This window comes from Mustela erminea, chromosome 1 (genome assembly GCF_009829155.1).
Source record: "Mustela erminea isolate mMusErm1 chromosome 1, mMusErm1.Pri, whole genome shotgun sequence".
NCBI lineage: Eukaryota > Metazoa > Chordata > Mammalia > Carnivora > Mustelidae > Mustela > Mustela erminea.
In genome coordinates this window covers 73,238,774-73,257,294 of record NC_045614.1, presented here as the reverse complement: position 1 = coordinate 73,257,294, position 18,521 = coordinate 73,238,774, and the positions used below count along the sequence as shown (strand labels likewise).

General features: G+C 49.5%; 1 protein-coding gene across 5 annotated transcripts in view; it reads right to left on the bottom strand.

The window, feature by feature from the left end:
* OSBPL10 (oxysterol binding protein like 10) overlaps nucleotides 1–18,521 on the bottom strand; it is a 320,106-nt gene that overhangs the window by 27,209 nt on the left and 274,376 nt on the right. For all 5 annotated transcript variants that reach the window (XM_032320875.1, XM_032320787.1, XM_032321062.1 and 2 more), the window contains one exon: nucleotides 9,017–9,166. In XM_032320875.1, coding sequence (XP_032176766.1) covers nucleotides 9,017–9,166 — 150 coding nt within the window. The remainder of the gene's footprint in view (nucleotides 1–9,016; nucleotides 9,167–18,521) is intronic.

Below are 18,521 nucleotides of genomic sequence, written 5' to 3'. Positions count from 1 at the left end.
ATCAGGCCCCGCATCGGGCTCTCTGCTCAGCAGGGAGCCTGCTTCCTCCTCTCTCTCTCTCTCTGCCTGCCTCTCTGCCTGCTTGTCTGTCAAATAAATAAATAAAATCTTAAAAAAAACACACACACAAAAAACAGCACCCTGAACATTTTAAGCATGATAAGATGCTTTTCTCTAAAGCAGATTTCTCTCATACGATTTCCCTGTCTTATGGGTGTGTGTGTGTGTGCGTGCCTTTGTAAATAAGTCACTTCATCATCTGTTCCTTGGGCAGTGGACACTGGAGATACAGAGCCAAGAAGTGGCGGGTGCTAATTGGGCTATCTGCCTGCAATGGAGATGTGAGTGATGGCCCAGCTGTGCAGACCGACAGCATCCAAATGGCTGGGATTCCTACTGGAGAATTTATCGAGCCATCAATAAGGGCTGCCTTTTCTCCCATTAACATAATTAAGACAATGAACTACTTTGGGGAAAGAGGGAAAAAAAAAAAAAAGATCTGCATTCGGGACTCAGAAAACAATTAATTACATTTAAAGTTGTTGTCAATCTAGGAGCAACTAATCTCCACGTTGGACTCTTAGAACTTCAAAATAATCAATCGCTGAGAGAGTCAGAGGGTCCAAAGAAAAAGTCGCAAGAGTCTCTTCCCCCGAACAGGGAACGCAGCAGGCTTCTGCAAAGAAAGGCCAAGAGCAGGAGCCGTTTTCTCCAAAGAAACATCCGTTCATTCAAGAACCTTGAGAATCATCTATGTAACTGTCCTGAGCCTGGCGGACCCACCCAGTGCCAAGCGGCCGGCACAGAGAGGCTGAGACCACCCACCGAGACAGATCTCTGTAGTCCTTTAAGAGAGCCAGGGAAAGAACGCGAGGAAACTCCAACCTTACAAAATAAAGGGTAGATAATTCACATGCCAAAGGGTTCTTAGCCCACAGAACACTCCCCTGGCTTTCCTTAAAATGCCAGCTCCCAGAGTCCCAAGATAAAGCCTAACATTGGGCTTCCTGCTCATTGAGGAGTCTGCTTCTCCCTCTCCTTCTGCCCCTCCCCCCACTCATTCTCTCTCTCTCTCGCTCGCTCTCTAATAAATAAATAAAATCTTTAAAACAAAACAAAACAAGATTTGGAGAGAAGAGCCAAAGGCATCGGGAAGGTTACTGAACACAATACTTGGAGGGAATAGGACACTGCAAATCCATAGCTACACCAGTGGGGCTTCATTTCCAGGGCAAACCCTGGCTCTTCTCATCCTCCTCCTAAAAACTTCCCCGTTGGAAGGAGGAGCTGAAGTATAGCAACACTGATATTTGGCATACCATGACTAAACCTGGAAATTTAGCCTACTAAAACCATCAAAGGAGAGAACCTGTATGCCCAAGATGTCTGCTCCCTCCTGCTAGGATCGAGAAGCCGCAGAGACACACATGTCCCATCACACTAGTAGCTGAGTACAACCAAGACTGTGTAGCAACTTTGTGGACAGTTGCGCAGCCAGTCAAGAGTACACCGGCAGGGACACCTGGGTGGCTCAGTGGGTTAAGCTGCTGCCTTCGGCTCAGGTCATGATCTCAGGGTCCTGGGATCGAGTCCCGCATCGGGCTCTCTGCTCGGCAGGGAGCCTGTTTCCCTTCCTCTCTCTCTGCTTGCCTCTCTGCCTACTTGTGATCTCTCTCTCTGTCAAATAAATAAATAAATAATTTTTAAAAATCTTAAAAAAAAAAAAAAAAAAAAGAGTACACGGGCAAGGACAGCGTTCTCTTCCCCAAGCCTGCCGGTGAGGACATGGCTGTTTGCGTGGTGGGATCTGTGGGGTCAGATCCCACGAGATCTCCACCTGGTTTTACAAATGGTGCTACTGCAGCAGTTCAAGTGATTCTTTCGGATCATAGAAATTTGTGAATTATCTCAGCCAGCCTCTCTCACAAAGAGAGAATCTTGTCTGTTGTAATTACTGGTGGAAGCAGAAAGTGTTAGGGGTCCCTGGGAAAAGAAAGAGGAAGACCTAGCTTTCTTGACATTAGAAAGGTCATTTGAGGTGCACCCCCTCACCTCCCACTACCTAGTGAAAGAAGGTAGGACCTGCCCCTCTCAGACCAGGAGATAGCCTTACTGCAGACAGTAATCTGTGGTAAAACTCCCAGGGTGGATTCAGAGGTAAAAGTGGACTTGAATAATCTTTGTGGGCTCTAAAGTTCCCTGGACTGGGTACACATTCTTGAGTCATCTTTGTGGGCTCTGAAGTCCCCTGGGCACTCAGACACTGGCCCGAGAGGAGACGGAGATTTGGTGATGCTGACCCTTGCCGCCCTCCTGACTTTGACCTAAGCTCTGTCACCTTAAGATGACTTCTGCCCCAATTCCATGCTGTCTTCACCAGTGTGCACTCTGTATGCACCCGTGGCTTACAACTGCCCCAGGTTCGGTGTTCAGGGACACTGCTTTGGGAAACATCCCTGGTGTTCTTTACTTGTGGCAAGTAAAATCCTTCTTTCTCCTAGTCTTTGGCTTGATCGTGTCTCTTGGCTTGACACTAAGAGGGGAACCCAGTTTCAGGTAAGAATGGGGTAGGCACTGTGTACCTTCAAGGAGAGGGACCTCCTCACCTGAGGAGAGCCCAATCCTCCTTACCTTTGCCTTGCACGAGTTTTAACCACAATCTCTATCCCCCAGACTCCCACCTACTCTATGGACTCAGCTGGGCCATCCGGAACAACACGAAATACACTGTTCTAGAAGATCTCCCTCTCACCTGATCCCGTAAAATTGGGAGTTTTGGGTAACTCCTCCCCCCACAGAGGAGTCCAGGTGGGTCACCTTGCTACCCACAACTGTGACCCTCCTCCACCTCAGTTCCCAGCGTGCCACTCTCCACCCATTACCCCAGATGTCCCACCTCACTCCACCTCATCCCAGCCCCACCAAGACCAACAGACCAACGACCCTGTTCTGTCCCCTACCTCGTTTCCTGCCATGTGGGCATGGAGTCCACGGCCCCGCCTTACACTTAGCCCCTCTGATCCCTGCCCCCAACCCCCAGGCTCTGCCACTTTCTCCCCCAGAAGCTCAACTCTGCCATAATCCAGCTCCTCTCATTCTCTATGCCTCAACCTGCAGCTCCGCCTCCCTGGAGGGGATGAGACAACACGCAGATGGGTCTCACTTTACGTCTGTGACCTAGAGCAAACTTAAGTGCCCCTGTGGGAGGGTATGGCCATCCTCCTACCTTCTAAGTTGCCCTGAGACCATCACTCCTTTCCTTGCTGCCGTGTTTGGCCTCCTCAAATCTCTTACAACCCTCCCTCGTATCACACGACCCCCCTGCTTCTGTGGTCCCTGGGATAAGTGAAGCAGTGCACTAAGTGTGCCCACGATCGTCACAGAGCCAGCTCCCCTGCGGCACTCACCAGGCACCCCACTGATGCCTTCGCACGTCGGGTACACATGCGCACAGAGCAGCCCCACGGAAAGTACAGCTGTCCCGGGGTCACAGTAAGGAAACTGAGGCACTCAGGTTAGGGAACTCAGGCTCAGCCCTGACAGTCTGGCTCAGGGCCAGCTGCTTCACCCTGGCTCTGCCTGCTCCCCAGAGGCAATGGCTACACTGTCCTGTCCAAGGGGGACCCTCTGCCCATGCTCTGGATCCCCTGCCCTCCTCCTACTCAGGTTCCTGCAGCCACCACCCGTCTCCTCTCTATTCCCACCAGCACCGAGACACCTTCAGAAATGAAGCCTCCCAAGGCCAGGTCCACCTCTGGCTTCCACCCAACTTTCTGCTCCCCTTTTACTATATTCAAAACTCTTGAGACAGTCATCCTTCCTCTCCGCCATCACTGTTCTTCTTAATCTCCCTTAAAGCCACCCCATCAAACCCTGACAAAAACAAAAGCGATGGTCTGTTTCCAGGGCCAGTCTTTGTGGACACCCCGCAGCAGTTCCACACAGCCGACGGCTCTTCTCTTCCTGGAAGCATTCCCTTCCCATGGCTCTGTGAACTCACACTTCTCTGGTTTCTGTCCTACCTTCCCAGCTGGCCCCTCTCAACCTCCTTTCCAGGATCCTTCTCATGACCCCAACCTCTACAAATCGGGGCATCACAGAACTCAGTCCTTGGACATTCCTTGTATCTGCACTCACTCCCCAGCAGGACTCATTCCCACCTCCTGGCTTCAAACATCCTCTGTTCCTTGTTTGTTCTCAGCCTTGTGCCTGAACCTCGCTCAGAACCCTCAGACTTCTATGCCAACTGCCTACACATCCTCTCTACTTGGATTCCCATCTCAGAACTAAGAGACCCATGAGGAATTCGTGCTATCCCCCAGCCTGCTCTTCCCATGGTCTTGCCCTACCCTGCAAGGGCGGTGGCCATCAGGGGCACCACGTGAACCACGGCTCCTGCAAAGCACACTTGCTTTAATCAGTACAGAGGCAGTGACACTGTGCCACTCTGGAGCCCAAGTTATAAAAGGTTCCTCTGCTTCACACTTGTCCTCCTGGGAACTTTGAGTTCGCCCTGTAAGATGTCTGGCTTCCCAGCCAGAAAGACCATGCGGGAAGGACACACGGGTAGAGATCCTAAGACTTCATGGAGAGACAGACAGAGGCCCAGCTGTCTCAGCCACGTCCAGCCCACCACCAACCCACCAGCTGACCAGAGACATGCGAATGACCATGGACCAGACAGACAACAGGCCCACCCAGTCGAGCCCGGCCCAGCCCACATAGTGAAAACAAACAAAACGGCTATTTGAAGCGACGACTTTTGAGGTGGTTAATTCCTCAGCAATTGGTCATGGAGACAAATGGCAACTCTAGTTTTTATTCCTGTAGGGGCTCAGGTCAGAACCCCAGAATCATTCCTACACCTCTTTCGCACATGCTCTGCATCCGGACCATACGCAACCAGGACATCTGAATCCTGTGGGGACACCCCAAATCTGTCCCTACCACTCTGCCATCACCTCTCATTTCCTCTGTGTCTCCCCTCCCCCGCTGCCTGCAGCCCACTCGCCTGCACCCCCGTTCACCTTCCACAAGGGTCAAAACAATCCCTCACAAGTAGACTGTGTTTCTTCGCTCAAAACTCTCCAGTGGCCACCACGTCACTCAGTCCCAAGTCCTTACCGTGTCCTAGGAGCTCCCTCCATCGAGCCCTGCTCTGCTGCAGTTTTCTCTCTCTCTTCCTGGCTGCCTCCTCCCTCCCACGAGCTCCAGGAGGGATGCTGGATGTTTGCTCACAGCTGCACTCCCAGTGTCTAGAACACTACCCGGCATGTGCATGTCTCCATAAGTATGTGAATGTATGCGTTACTGTCTTTGATATCCCTGACGTGGAGGTTAAGGAGGTCACAGACCTCCGGTTCCACCCAGCATTCTGTGGTCCCTCTCCCTGGAGGCCAGGCAGAGCACAGTCCCTCCTCCTTGTATTTCCCGCCTATGTCCAACTCTCTGAAGCTTTCTTGTTGCCCTCAGCATCAAGTTTACCCTCCTTCACATGACCCACGAGGCTGCGCAGGATTTGGACAGCACTCTCCACTTCAGGTTCAACCGGGCCCCTCACCAGCATGCACTGGACTCCAGTCACACTGCCTCATGCTCTCCCGCTTTGCCCATGCTGTTCCTTCTGCCAGGAATGCCCTCTCGCTGCTTCCACTAATGCCCATCAGCCTTTGGGCTCAACCTAAATGTCCCTTCCTCAAAGCGCCCTTCTGTGGCCCGCCATCTTTCTGTGCTTCCTTCTCTCTCTCTCCTTTTCCCTTCTAGGCTATCCACAACTTGTGGAAATGGAGTTGGTAGTCACCAGCAACTTGGGGTTGCGGAAGTGTAGCTGAGGGGGGGAAGGAAGCCAGGGGTGCTTTCAGTGGGAGAACCAGCTGCATGTTTTGTGGGGGCAAAGTGAAAAATGAAAATGAAAATTCCCTTACTCAAAGTTATTAAGAATTTCAGGAGATGATGCCTGGGATGGCTTAGTCATTAAGTGTCTGCCTTTGGCTAGGGTCATGATCCCGGGGTCCAGGGATGGAGCCCTAAGTAGGCTCCCTGCTCAGCAGGGAGTCTGCTTCTTCCCCTGCACAACCCCCCCCCCCACGCCCAGCTCGTGCTCACACTCTCTCTCAGGTAAATAAATAAAAGTTTCTAAAAAAGAAAAGAAAAGAATTTCAAGAGAGCAACAGTAGAACATTCTATTGAGCACAGGCTGCCTCTGAGATGGGGGCTGTGGGACTCCACTGGTCACACACCCAGGAGACTGGCCCAGTCTGGGGACTACAGCTAATTAACCTGGGCACAACGTCACATGGGACACCCAGCCATGCTGGTGACTGGTGGATGGGTCAATCCTGGCCACCAACTCAAAGATGGGGCGGTGTACTCATTTTATGGAGAGTGACCAGAGATCCATTACTGAGTCAAGAAGAGCCAGGTGCCTGCTCCTCAGATGCTGGCTACGTTCGTGCCCTGCCAATCCGGTACAAGCTCAATGTCATGACATAGGCAAATGCCAAGAAAAGAGAAGGGGGTGGTGAGCAAAGAGAGACAGTCATCAACCTTTCCACAATGCAATCAAAGGTTTACCTCTTCCTGTCACAAGCATTTCAGCTCATCAACTTTTCCCTTGGTTTTCGAATAATAGCTCCTTCCCAGTAAGTAAGTTAGTGTACCTCAGACTAGAAAAGCTTTCCTTTCAAATAGCCAGCTGAGTATTCGATAAACCTAACAGGTGCTCTTCTAGGAATAGACCGGGGCTTCCGAAATGCAAAGCAATTATATCCTAACAAAATAATAACAGGAGAGGCATGGCTCCTAGGATTTATTTTAAAACAAGAGAGCCATAACGTGAGGTCTCAGAGATGCTCAACCCGCTGTAATGGAGCCCTCTCGCTATTTTATTGTGTTTCTCCACATCTGACCTGGATAATTTCAGTGTCTCTGACATTCTCTTTCCTAGATCATTCCTGATTCTATGTCAAGGCTTCACAGATATTTTTTCATACAATCCACAACGAGAATATGTTTTACGTTGTGACCTAGTACACGCACATCCACAGAATTGAAATAAAAATTTCATGGGAGGTATATGCTGAGATTTTCCATGATGTTTTACTTCATTTTTGAGAAATGATCCTTTGACCCACTACATCGGTTTTACAACCTACTAAATGGGTCACGACCCAGAGTTTGGAAATGTGGTTTTAGATCATACTAGCCTATATTATTACCCACATTCCTTCCACCAGATCTTAACTCAAGCTCTATCTGAAGTGTCCACAAATCCAAAAGAGTAAAAAAGTGGCTTTTAAAAAAGCAAGCATTTAGGGGCGCCTGGGTGGCTCAGTCAGTTAAACATTCGACTCTTGATTTTGGCTCGGGTTGTGATCTCAGGGTCGTGGGATCAAGACCTGCATTAGGCTCCACACTCAGCCCCTCCCCTCCTATGCTCTCTCTGACTCCCTAAAATAAGTAAATCAAACTTTAAAATAAATCTATAGAAATAAAAATTTAAATGATTCCTCTAGCAAAAAGGACAGGACCATTCTAGAGCTAGAAGGCTGAATTGGAGGGAATGAGGCAGGATAACACAGACCAGGTCTTCACATTACGGTGAGCAGATCCAAGCACAGAGCTGAGAGTGGCGAAGGCAGGGAACCTTCTGAGGTCAGACCTCCCCAGCATGGGGCCACCATTTTCTTTAGAGTGCTACAGTCTCCCAGTCTCCCAGAATATCAGATGCTCACATTTAAATGCAGAAAACATTCCACAGAAAAGGCTTTTCTGTCCTCTTGGAGGCTCCTGACTCCTTGGTCCCCCGTAAGCGGTCAGTCATCATTTTGTCATCTTCCTCTTCAAAGAGTATCTCACACTCACCCCTCCCCTCCCCTTCCTGGTTCTCTGGCCTCCAGCACAGTCTGAGATGAACCTGTGGTATCCAGACCCATCACAGCAGCCAAACAACCCAACCTCTCTGACAGCAGTTTCCACGGGGAGGTGCCTTCAGTGGTGTGGACCATCTCAAGCATGCCCACCATTTTCTGGCTGGCCTTCAGATTCTAGAACCTGCATTTCCCAGCACACCCTCCCCCGGTCTCTCCCCAGTAGCTGTCCATCTACCATACCACACAGTCTCATCACACAGGAAGTGCTCAGTAAGGTTAAGAGTGATGTTGCGCCTATTACGAGTCCAGCACCGGGCTAGGGCCCTGCTTGCTCCCTCCCATCTCGCCGCACCCTCCCAGGGAGGCATCAGGATTCAGCATCTGGCTAGAAATGTAACCAGGTGGGCACCAGCCCCCCGACCCATGCCACCATGCAACCCTTCAGCTACATATAGAATTGCTTTCCCTGCTTGCCTCCAGAATGAAGCCATGGCTCGGGGTGAGAGAGGATCTCTAGGGGCCCAACAACTTGCCATCGTAGTCAGGACACCAGGTTCTCCTAATACTGCCCCCCAGGAAGAATCCTGGCTGAGCACAGCACCAGGAAGAGTCAGTTGCTCTTCTACCAAACAACAGGTCTGTTTCCTTGCAGGTGGGTAATGGGATCCGAGTTCCCAACAAGCCTGCCCTTTGGGGACCAGCCGTTAAAGCTAATGCCAGTTGGCAGGAGGCTGTGGCCAGGCTCACAGTGGCCTCACTCCTGGTGCCACCATTTTCCTTCCTCCCGTTGTTCTCTCTGGGGCCAATATGCCACATCTGTCTCTGCATCTTCAATCTTCTCTAGAACACAGCAGGAAACAAAGAAATCTTATCTTGAATTTTCCCTATCATCTCCTGTACTTCTTTAGATGCTAGGACAGAGTCCAATGCAACACTCGTGCTCTGGGATGAGCACTGATACCAAAACATCCTTGCTAATTATCCCTTGGAATATCCATGCTCAAATGCCATTTTGGCCTTTATCCCCACTTTACTTCCCCAGTCTCACCACGGTGATGAGAATGTGAGTAGAAGAGGCTTGGGGAGGTGAGGGGAGACAGAACCCAAGCCACGGGCTGCAAACCCAGTGGGACATGCCAACCTACCTTGGTCAAATCCATTCCCAGTTTGAGCTGTGAAATGAGATGAAGAATTATACTCCGTTGATCCTCCATGACGCCCAATTCTGTCTCTTCCTTATCTTCAGTGTCACTTTTTTCATCTTCGGACAAAACCAGTTCAGGGCCCGAGTTTGGCTAAAACAAGATCATCGATAAAAATCACCAGCTGGTCCAGCAGAAGTAGGGACCCATATGCTTAGAAATGATTGAAGAGAAACAAAGTATTTCTCTGTAAGCCAGTCCTATTAGCCACAGGGTGGAAGAGGACTCTTTCGGGGTATAGGTCCTTACTGGGGTTCTTTTTTAGTTCTTTCAGCTGTTGTGCATGCCCATTCATTTTCTCCATCATCCCCTATTAGCAGACATCCCCGCCAAAAAAGAAAATTTCCCACTCTTCAAAAAACTATATGGGTATGAGCTCCCTTACCTGGACTATGCTCATATAATATTTTCCTTTTAATATATACCACCCAAAAACACTTTATACCTAATGCAAACTTTTCTGTTACTAAGCAAAAGTCAGACACCCCCGGGACAGACTGAAATTACCTTAGTTATGAGAAAATTTACTCTGAGACTATTTCTACTCACATCAATTAATATCACTACACCAAGTGTGAAAAAAAAAAAAAAAAGCCTCAGAGCTGGCATTACTTTAGGAAGGGAGACAAAAACAAAAATTAAAGGAAAAACACAAATTTTATAATGCTGTAACTCAGGCTAGCCAACAGACCTTGTTTTCCTCCATGCAAGTTTATTAATTCAATTGCTTGATTCTGATTTTTCCAATTACATAGTTAGCAGGCAAGTTAATGAGTAGAATGTACAAGAGGGATTAGGGAGCACAGGATTTTCCAAGACCCCAGTATCAAGAACTCCGGCCTAACATACACATGCTGGCCATTCCTTACCAACACTCGGTGGAAAAAAATATAGGGCTCTTCTTCCCTGGGATAGGCATTTTAAAAATTCCCATCAAGATAGACATTTTCCATAGACATACTTCTCAAATTATTCTCAATCACCTCTGAATGACCCCAGTTCTGAAGAGACCACTGGGAAGACCTCAGTGAATCCCACGGCGGGTAGGCTCTCCCCCGGGCCAAGAGTTGCATTTTCCCCCATTGTGTGCCTCGTCTCCAACCTCGACGTAATGTGTGTTGTTTGACATCATTGGAAAACTGTGTTGCCAGAATATACTGAAATAACTAAGGACCCTGGCCCTCATCCTGTTCCATAGGAGACTCACCAGATGACTCTGGGGAGGGGGGAGCAGGCTGCCCTGGCTCTCTGCTAGGAAGTTGGAGAAGGAGGGGCTCCAAAGGCCACTCTGCCTCTCCTCCAGCTTCACCTCTTAGACACGCACCTGCTGTGTCTCACTGCTGCTACCGGAATGGCTGAAAGGCTAGGAACAGTAGGGTCATCTTCGGACCAACCTGCCCCTCCTGACTCTTTTTTCTCCCTCCTCCGGAGTTCAGTTTTGAAGTGTACAGTGGTCTCATTTCACTGGGAGTTTACAGCGCCAGTCAGTCACCACTGAAGTCAGAGAGCTGGGACCCAGTCCCTTCCAAGGGCAAAGGTGCTGCTCTTGCCACTTCCTCTATAGAGAGCTGGTGGGTAGTACTCTGTGTTAGTAGACCTCCCCTCAAGGCAGGGGCGGGGCAGCTGGGGAAGGAGAGGACAATGCCCTGGGTTTCTTGCTTTGGGAGGAAAAAGATAATCAAAAACAAATCAAGCTACCAGCATGTACCCACACTGGGGGAAGAGGGGACTGTGGCATGCCAAGTCCTTAACCGTCTCCACAGGAAAGGGAGCCACCATCTTGAGTGCAATCATTCCTACTTGAAATTAGTTGTTCTCACCGAGTACTGAATGCAGACTCAACAAATCAATTGCTCAAGTGAGGCGGCCATAAGCTTTATGAAGCAGAACCATCTTTCCTTCAGAAAACGTGATCTCCCATTTGTCCACACAGCAAATCTCCATTCTCTGTGCTCACCTTCTCACCTGCTGCAATGTGTTTACAGGACCACCTGAGACCACACTTCCTCCTGCCGTCTGCCTTACTTGGAAATTAAACCCAGTTTGTCTTGCGCTTCTTCAGGAGGCCAGGAAGTCTTTCTGCAAGATCCTGCCACGTGACTGATACGAAGTACACACATCAGTGTGCACACAAACCTCCCCAGGTCTCCTGCTTCAACCCAACATTATATTTCCTCTGTGTCAGTGATGCTTCTCAGAGACGCCTGCTCGAGCAGAGAGAATGAAGGCTGGTGCACGGGCCACAGAAGCTGGCTCACTCCAAGGCGACTGGAGGTCAGAGCTTGTGGGAGCCCTAAGGTCCCAGCAGGGGAAGAAAGGCCAGGAGGAGCCCGACACACGTCACTGGATTGGATCCTCAGCAAACTGCCTCAGCTTAATCAAGGATCCACAGCACTTCTCTGCCAGAGCTTCTGAGAACGTGCCCTCCTTCTTATAGTATGATTTGCAAAAGCCTCTCCTACCCAAACTCAAGTGAATAAACACGGTTAAAACAAGGGAGGTGGGTGCCTGGGTGGCTGGGTTGAATGTCTGACTTTGGCTCAAGACATGATCTCAGGGTCTTGGGATCAAGCCCTGCGTTTTCAGGCTCCCTGCTCAGCAGGGAATCTGCTTCTCCCTGTGCCTCTGCCCCTCTCCCTGCTCATGCTCTCTCTCTCTCTTATAAAATCTTTAAAAAAAAAAAAAAAAGTGGTTTAATTCATTACGTTGTTAGTGAATGTCTTAGAAGACAACCCCAATTCCAGTTCTAAAAGACTGGAACTCAGTCTTTTGCAGAAAGGCGAGGCCACCCTGCATCATTGGTCGAAAATGAGGGCAAGAGGAAGGAAGACAGGAGTATCGAACTGGATAACCCCGTGAGAAAGAGGTCAGCTGGCAACGTAAATACAGCTCGGTCAGCATCCACAAAGCACCCACTGTTAACGCACTGCAAGAAATTTCAGAATTTGAAGAACAAGGCTTTGTTGGCCTTTTAAAGGCAGAGAAACTTCCCTTTTCAGGTCAAGAGTTTGTAGATTCTGCTGGTCTGCTGTGAAATCCAAAACATCGATAAGGTCACGGCATCTATAGTCCATAATCAGGCCCACACGCCCCTTCCAGACCCGCACCCTCCCACTCGAGGCACTCTGCTTTGCTCCTGGGGGCCCCTGCATGCTCGCACCCTCCAGTCCCTCGGGACTGCTTGTAAAGCCATGAGCACTGCCTCCAGGTGCTCCAAGGTGGCAGGACAGTGTTTCTCGATCTCCGAAGAAAACTGAAAGAAAGAAACTGAAGAAAACTGAAAACGAGAAATGGTTTTAGAAATGCTGGGAAAGTTCACATGACTTACTAAGCCAGAAGCGTCATCCAATTCCCCCACCTCGCAGAGATCTCTGCAAATGAGCCAGCCCAGCCATAAAAATGAATGCCAACTTGTAAGACAAAACAGAATCAGAATAGGTTTTAAAGAGTGGCAGGCTTTGGAAAAAACGAGGTTTTTAATAAAAACAAAAATTGTGAGTCAATATTTCTACCCCATGAGCACCTTAGGGCTTACGGTGCTACTAAAAATGTCTATGAGCAAATGGGGGAAGGACAAGTATATCTGAGGGACAGGAAATGGCTTCACGGCAGGCTGAGTCTTAGGGACACTCCTCCATGTGTCTACAACAGTGACTTGTGCCCCAGAGCAAGGATTCTGAATCTGGGCACTATGGACACCCCTAAAGATATCTACCACTACCCTTCATATTTGAGGTGAAAGTTGTACGTCTGGGCATTTTCTGGAGCTGAGGCCCATGTTCACCTTGGATTCGTGGAAGAAGATGTGCCCCTGGGCTGACCTTGGGCCTCTCAGACACCCAATCGTCTGAGATGGGCTCTCAGGGTGGGATGTGGCCTAACCAGACAGTCCCGGCATTTACAGACGCGCTCCTGCCTTCAAGCACAGACCTCTACTTCTTCTCTGGCTCGGGGAGCACATCCGTGAGGCACTGGCTGGGGGCCAGAACAAGAAGCAAAATGATGACTGGGTTCGGTTTACATGGGTTCCACAGTCCTCTCAAGGGGGACGGCGGCAGTGCAGGGGAAACACTGAAGTTCTCTTCCACCCCTTCTTTTTAACACAAATCTTAATCCTGCAATACAAATGCAAATTCCAAGCGAGAGGGAAATTCCAATCCATTTTATTCAATACACACATGTAACTGAACTACATACAGTTTGGGTCAGTTCCAGGAAAAACCATGAACTAGACATTTCATTTTTGAGGCCCATTCATTTCCCTGTCACAGGCCCGGTTCCATCCCTGCACCCGCACCTACTCCCTCTTGCTCAGACAAGCGCAGGCAACCCAGCCTTCTTTCTTCAAGACAATCTCTCCTTTCTTCACTGGCCTTCAGAGAGAGGAGAGGCCGGCATAAGCAATTTGATCTACTAATGTCCTTTTTATTCGTAATAACTAATAACTAATAACAGAATAACTAATATGCCTAATAGCTTAGTGTCTAAACTCAAAGGTCTGAACCCTTAGATTTGAGGTATTATGAGAGAAGCCTAGGTGGCTACATGGCCCGTTTCCTTTTGGACAGGGAGGAAGGCCATGCTAGAGCCCTTAAGTCACAGACATGCAGATATGAGGGGTCCACGCTAGTGAAGCTTGAGATGGGTGCCCACTGCCATCTTTTATCCAAATAAGTGTCCTAGAATAGGCTTTCCTAAGTAGATCATCTCTTCAACAGAAAACAAAACACACTGAGTTCAAGTGATCTGCAGCTATCCTAAAAGTCTACTCAGCCAAGGACAGAAAATAGAGGCAGCTAGAGATTGAACATCAAATTCTACTCCATCAGCAAGCACGCCGCAGCCCAGCGCTTTGAGAGCCTGGCATCTCCGCCTACGCACTGGTACCTTGGCACAGAGACATGGGGTTAACTGAGCCACACAGAAGACCACAAGCTCTGTCCAGATATCATCTTTATGGGAGAAAGGGGAAAACCCAGCCATGTCAGAAAGAGTATCTGAGGGTCACAGAAAGCCAGAAGGTGGGGTCAAAGACCCAAAGCACCACCCTCAGATGTCCACCTTCAAATGCGAGAAATGTCAAGAGTACAGCAGCAGAGCAAAGGGGCAACCAGAAAATGGGCTGTCCTCCTAGGTACCTTACCTCTCACCTCGACTACACACAACACTTGATAACATGCAATACTGACCACCAGCACAAGTACACTTTTGTGCACCACAGGAGAATAAGAGTCAACAGATGGTGGTTTGCTAGAAAATGAGAGGTTCTAGAAAAAAGAGGACTGTCCAGTTGAAACATTCAAGAGGCTAGAAGGGCAGAGAGATTGGGAGAGTAGGTAAATGGAAGAGAAAGGAGACAAATACAGTAAATACTGGAAGACAAGCCTGGGGGTTTACACGTCTAAGAGGTACAAGTGCGCACGGACCAACTACTGAAACTTATTTTTTTGTTCTAATGATAACGGCGTTTCTGGTGTGGACGACCTTTATGGAATCCACAAAACCAAGTATTTCATCCCTTTTATCTCTAGTCATTTTTCTCAGCTCAATATTTCTAGTATATTTGACCAAATTATCACAATCATTCCTTGATCCCCGTTGTGTATGTTCACATTAGTAATAGTTCACATCCTAAGAAGTATGATCTAACAGTCCAAGGTGCGGAAAACTGGCATAACCATATTCAAAAACCCAAGCCCACTTCATACCCAAGTCAATAGCATCGGCATAGCGCAGGGCGTACAAAGATGGCCTGCAGTCCAGCAAATTCACCCGGCATTTTTGTCCCTTATTCCCCAATAAGACAATTACATCACAGACTATTAAATGCAAGACACTATCACATGCTTAGAAAAATCATTTCCCCCGAGGACACACAGACATACAGTTTTGTCATATGAGTGTAAAGTGGCTGCTGCTAATGACCTACTGTCCTTCCCACACTTAGCACTGGTGGGATTTCTTCCCCAGAAGAGTCTCGTTTGTGCCTGTCTCCAATTCTCCAAAAGCAGGCCATCTTCGCTGAGCGGAGTCTCTCTCGGTTGAACAGACAGACACTCTCCTCTGGTCAGAAGTCATGCCAAAGAGTTTGATGTCAGACATATGTCTTCGAATGATGTCTTGTACTCCTGACGCCCCTCGGCCCTGATGCAGGGCAGCCGCTGAAGGCTAGGCTGCACACATGTACGATCTTCTATGCCAGGTGACCAACTGTGCCTTGAGGCCCACCACTGTAATTAGGGGACCTTATCTTGCCATTTGGAGGTAGGTACGATGAGGCCACTGTGCGAGGGGGGAACCCGATGGATGAGATGGCTCTAATCCTTGACAGGTTCAAGTACAAGCATGTCCACACAGCAGACTGGTCCCTGCTGCCGTTTTGGAGATGCTGAGTTGGCTGCCACTGACATCACAATCCTTCTGCCGCCTCCCAGTGGATGTGCTGGCTTTCTGGCTCTAACCACACATACACACACATTTGCCACACTTGGCTCTCATAGACTGGAAGGACAGATGCTCTTCCTGAGCAAAGGGGCCGACCTGCAGAAAGGTTCATTTTCAATAAAACACACCCTGGAAAGTAGAAGGAAGTCACTTCTGGGAAGGGGGAGAGAATGGGGAGGGGCATTCATCATCAGCCAGGATGATCAGGCACAATTATGCCAAGAGGATGCAACAGGTGTTCCTTTAAAAAATATTTGAGAGAAGCGTTCATGGCAAACATCAGTCCTTTTCTCATTTCCACGTAGCTGCTTGGAAACCATTTTGAAATGAAAGCAAAAAAGAAAGGAGCTGAGAAGGTGCAAAGCAAACCTTAAAAAGTATCCCCCCACCAAAAAAAAAAAAAAAAAAAAAAAGCCCCAAGAAAGAAAGAAAAAAAAAAGAAGCAGCAGCAGCCATGGCAAAGGGCGAGGGGATTATCGTTCAGCCGCGGCACTGGAAGGCAAGTGTGCCAATGACCGTCTTGGCAACCACATGCAGTCATCTGGAGCCCACATACCGCATGTCAGCTCCTTGGGCACCAGCGGCCACCAGCGGCCACCAGGAAGAGTGGGATGAACACATGCGTGCCAAGAAAGCCCGAGAGCCAAGCACTGTGTCCCATGCTTTAGGACACTCTCTCAATCAGCAAGAGCCGGGTGCTTTGCAACCCAACCCAGCATTGAGTTACCAGCCTGGCCAAGAGCTCGCCAAGACTGGGTGAGAGCGAAGCCGTGCCAGGCTGTGGAGCACTGGTCCCCAAGGCCCAAGCTGCACGAATAGCACAGGCCACATTTCCAAACCACCCCCCACCGCCACCACTGGAACCTGGTGAGCACCAGGATCAAAATCTCGATCGAGAAGGAAAAGGAAGAGGGCACAAAACAGAGAACATAATCGCTGTGGCTCTGGGAGGCAGCGAAGCCAGGGGGATGGGCCCCGATGGAACCCCGGAGTCCACTACCTTCCACCTGTCAGGCTCTGTCTCCTCATCCCTGAAATGGAGGAGGAACTACCCCACACCTCCGGCGGCCGCTGAGAGGTCTACGGAAGACAAAGCATGGAGAGCCCTGAGCCCCGAGCCCAGCCCAGAGGTAAAGCTCAGTGAGCAGCCACCACGTTTGGGAGCCCACGGCTTATACAGAGGGACTGGGTGGAACCAGCGGGCGCAGTGGTCTAGAAGCCTCTGTTACAGCACCCATATCCCCTTAGCCATCCCTCCAGGTGCTGTGTGACGCTGGCCCAGCTCCTCTGCTAGGTCATCCCCCACAGCAAGGACCCAGACGTCTCTGGGGCTGTAAAGGTCTGGGTATCCCGCATAGCCCACGGCCTTGCCCATGAGGGTGCATCATTTCTAGAATCTTCTAGAATCACTTCTAGAATCCAGGGCTGCACCAGGAAGGGATTCTGAGACATTCCAAAACAAATCTCAGCCAAGGGTCACATGCAGATTGGAGAAGCACAGGGGACGAGTACAAAGCAGCAGAGGGCACATGAGCAGTGGGCTGCCATCCACAGCTACTTGAGTTCTCTAGAAGGCCCAGGAAAGGGAGGGACGAAACTCGTGCCAGACCCATTCTAGCCTCCCTAGGTTCTGGTCTGAGGAAAAGCAAGGGCTTAAGACATAAAAGACCTCCTTCAGATGGGCAAAATATGGGGAGCAGGCACCAGCGTTGCAAGAACTACCAGCCCCCCAACTGCCTCAAACACCCACACTAGATACTGAAGATCTAAGGATGCTTAAGATGCAGTGTCCGCATTTGACAAGCTGGTCATCTGCTTGTGGAGGGTACAGATCTCCCCTGGCTCCTACGCCGGCCCCGGGTAGAACCTGTAAGTTCCACCTCCTCCTTGGAGACGTTGTTCAACCACACTTCCCAGCAGCAGAGCTGGTACCTCCCTCCTAACAAGGAATTCCTAGCTCCCTGCAGGTGCCCGATCTGGCTCTAAACAACTGGATTTATTGCAATTGCATATCTGCTTTCCCGTCGGAACTGGAATGTCAGAGCTCTTTCAGCAGAGGAACACTGATTATTCGGGCTGGCTACTTAGGGTTGCGGGTTGCCACAGACCTAGAAGCCACCTCTGAAAGGGCACCTGGGTGGCGCGGTTGTTAAGCATCTGCCTTCAGCTCCGATCGTGATCCCAAGGTCTAGGATCAAGCCCTGCATCAGGCTCCCTGTTTGGCAGGAAGCCTACTTCTCTCCTACTCCCCCTGCTTGTGTTCTCTCTCTTGCTGTGTCTCTCTCTGTCAAATAAATAAACAAAATCTTAAAAAGAAAAAAGAAGCCACCTCTGGGATCGGGGAGAAAGAATGCTGTGATCAGGCAGTATCATCAGCCAGGAACTGAGGCACGGACTGCAGTGGTCTCATCGTAGTCAGCTTACCCTAGCTGAAACTCCTCCATGACAGTCTCCCATTAGAGCTCCTGTCTAATTCCGGTTTTCGGTAGAATCTCAAAACGAAGGCTGATTTTTATAACACACGCTCAGGAAGAAAACGTGTTAAGGAATGAGTGAATGAAACTAAAGAAAAAAAATGGGGACAACCTGAACATGCAAGGACAGAATCTGGATTTAAAATTAGAAGGACAGGGGGTGCCTGGGGTGGTCAGTCGGTTAACCGTGTGCCTTCAGCTCAGGTCATGGTCCTCGGATGGAGCCTCACATCAGGCTCCTTGCTCAGCAGGAAGCCTCTTTCTCCCTCGCCTTCAGCCCCTGCCCCACTCATAGCCTCCCTCTCTCATTCTCTCTCTAAAAAGAAAAGAAAAGAAAAGAAAATCTTTAAAATGAAAAGGACAGCCAGTCATAAAAGATCGCATATGACATGGTTCCACTCTAGGAGACGTCCAGAACAGGCAGATGGATGCAGAAAGAAAGCAGGTTAGTGGTTGGCAGCGGCTGGGAGGAAGGGCAGAATAAAGGGTGACAGCTGAAGGCTACACTGTTTCTTTTGGGGGTGAGGAAA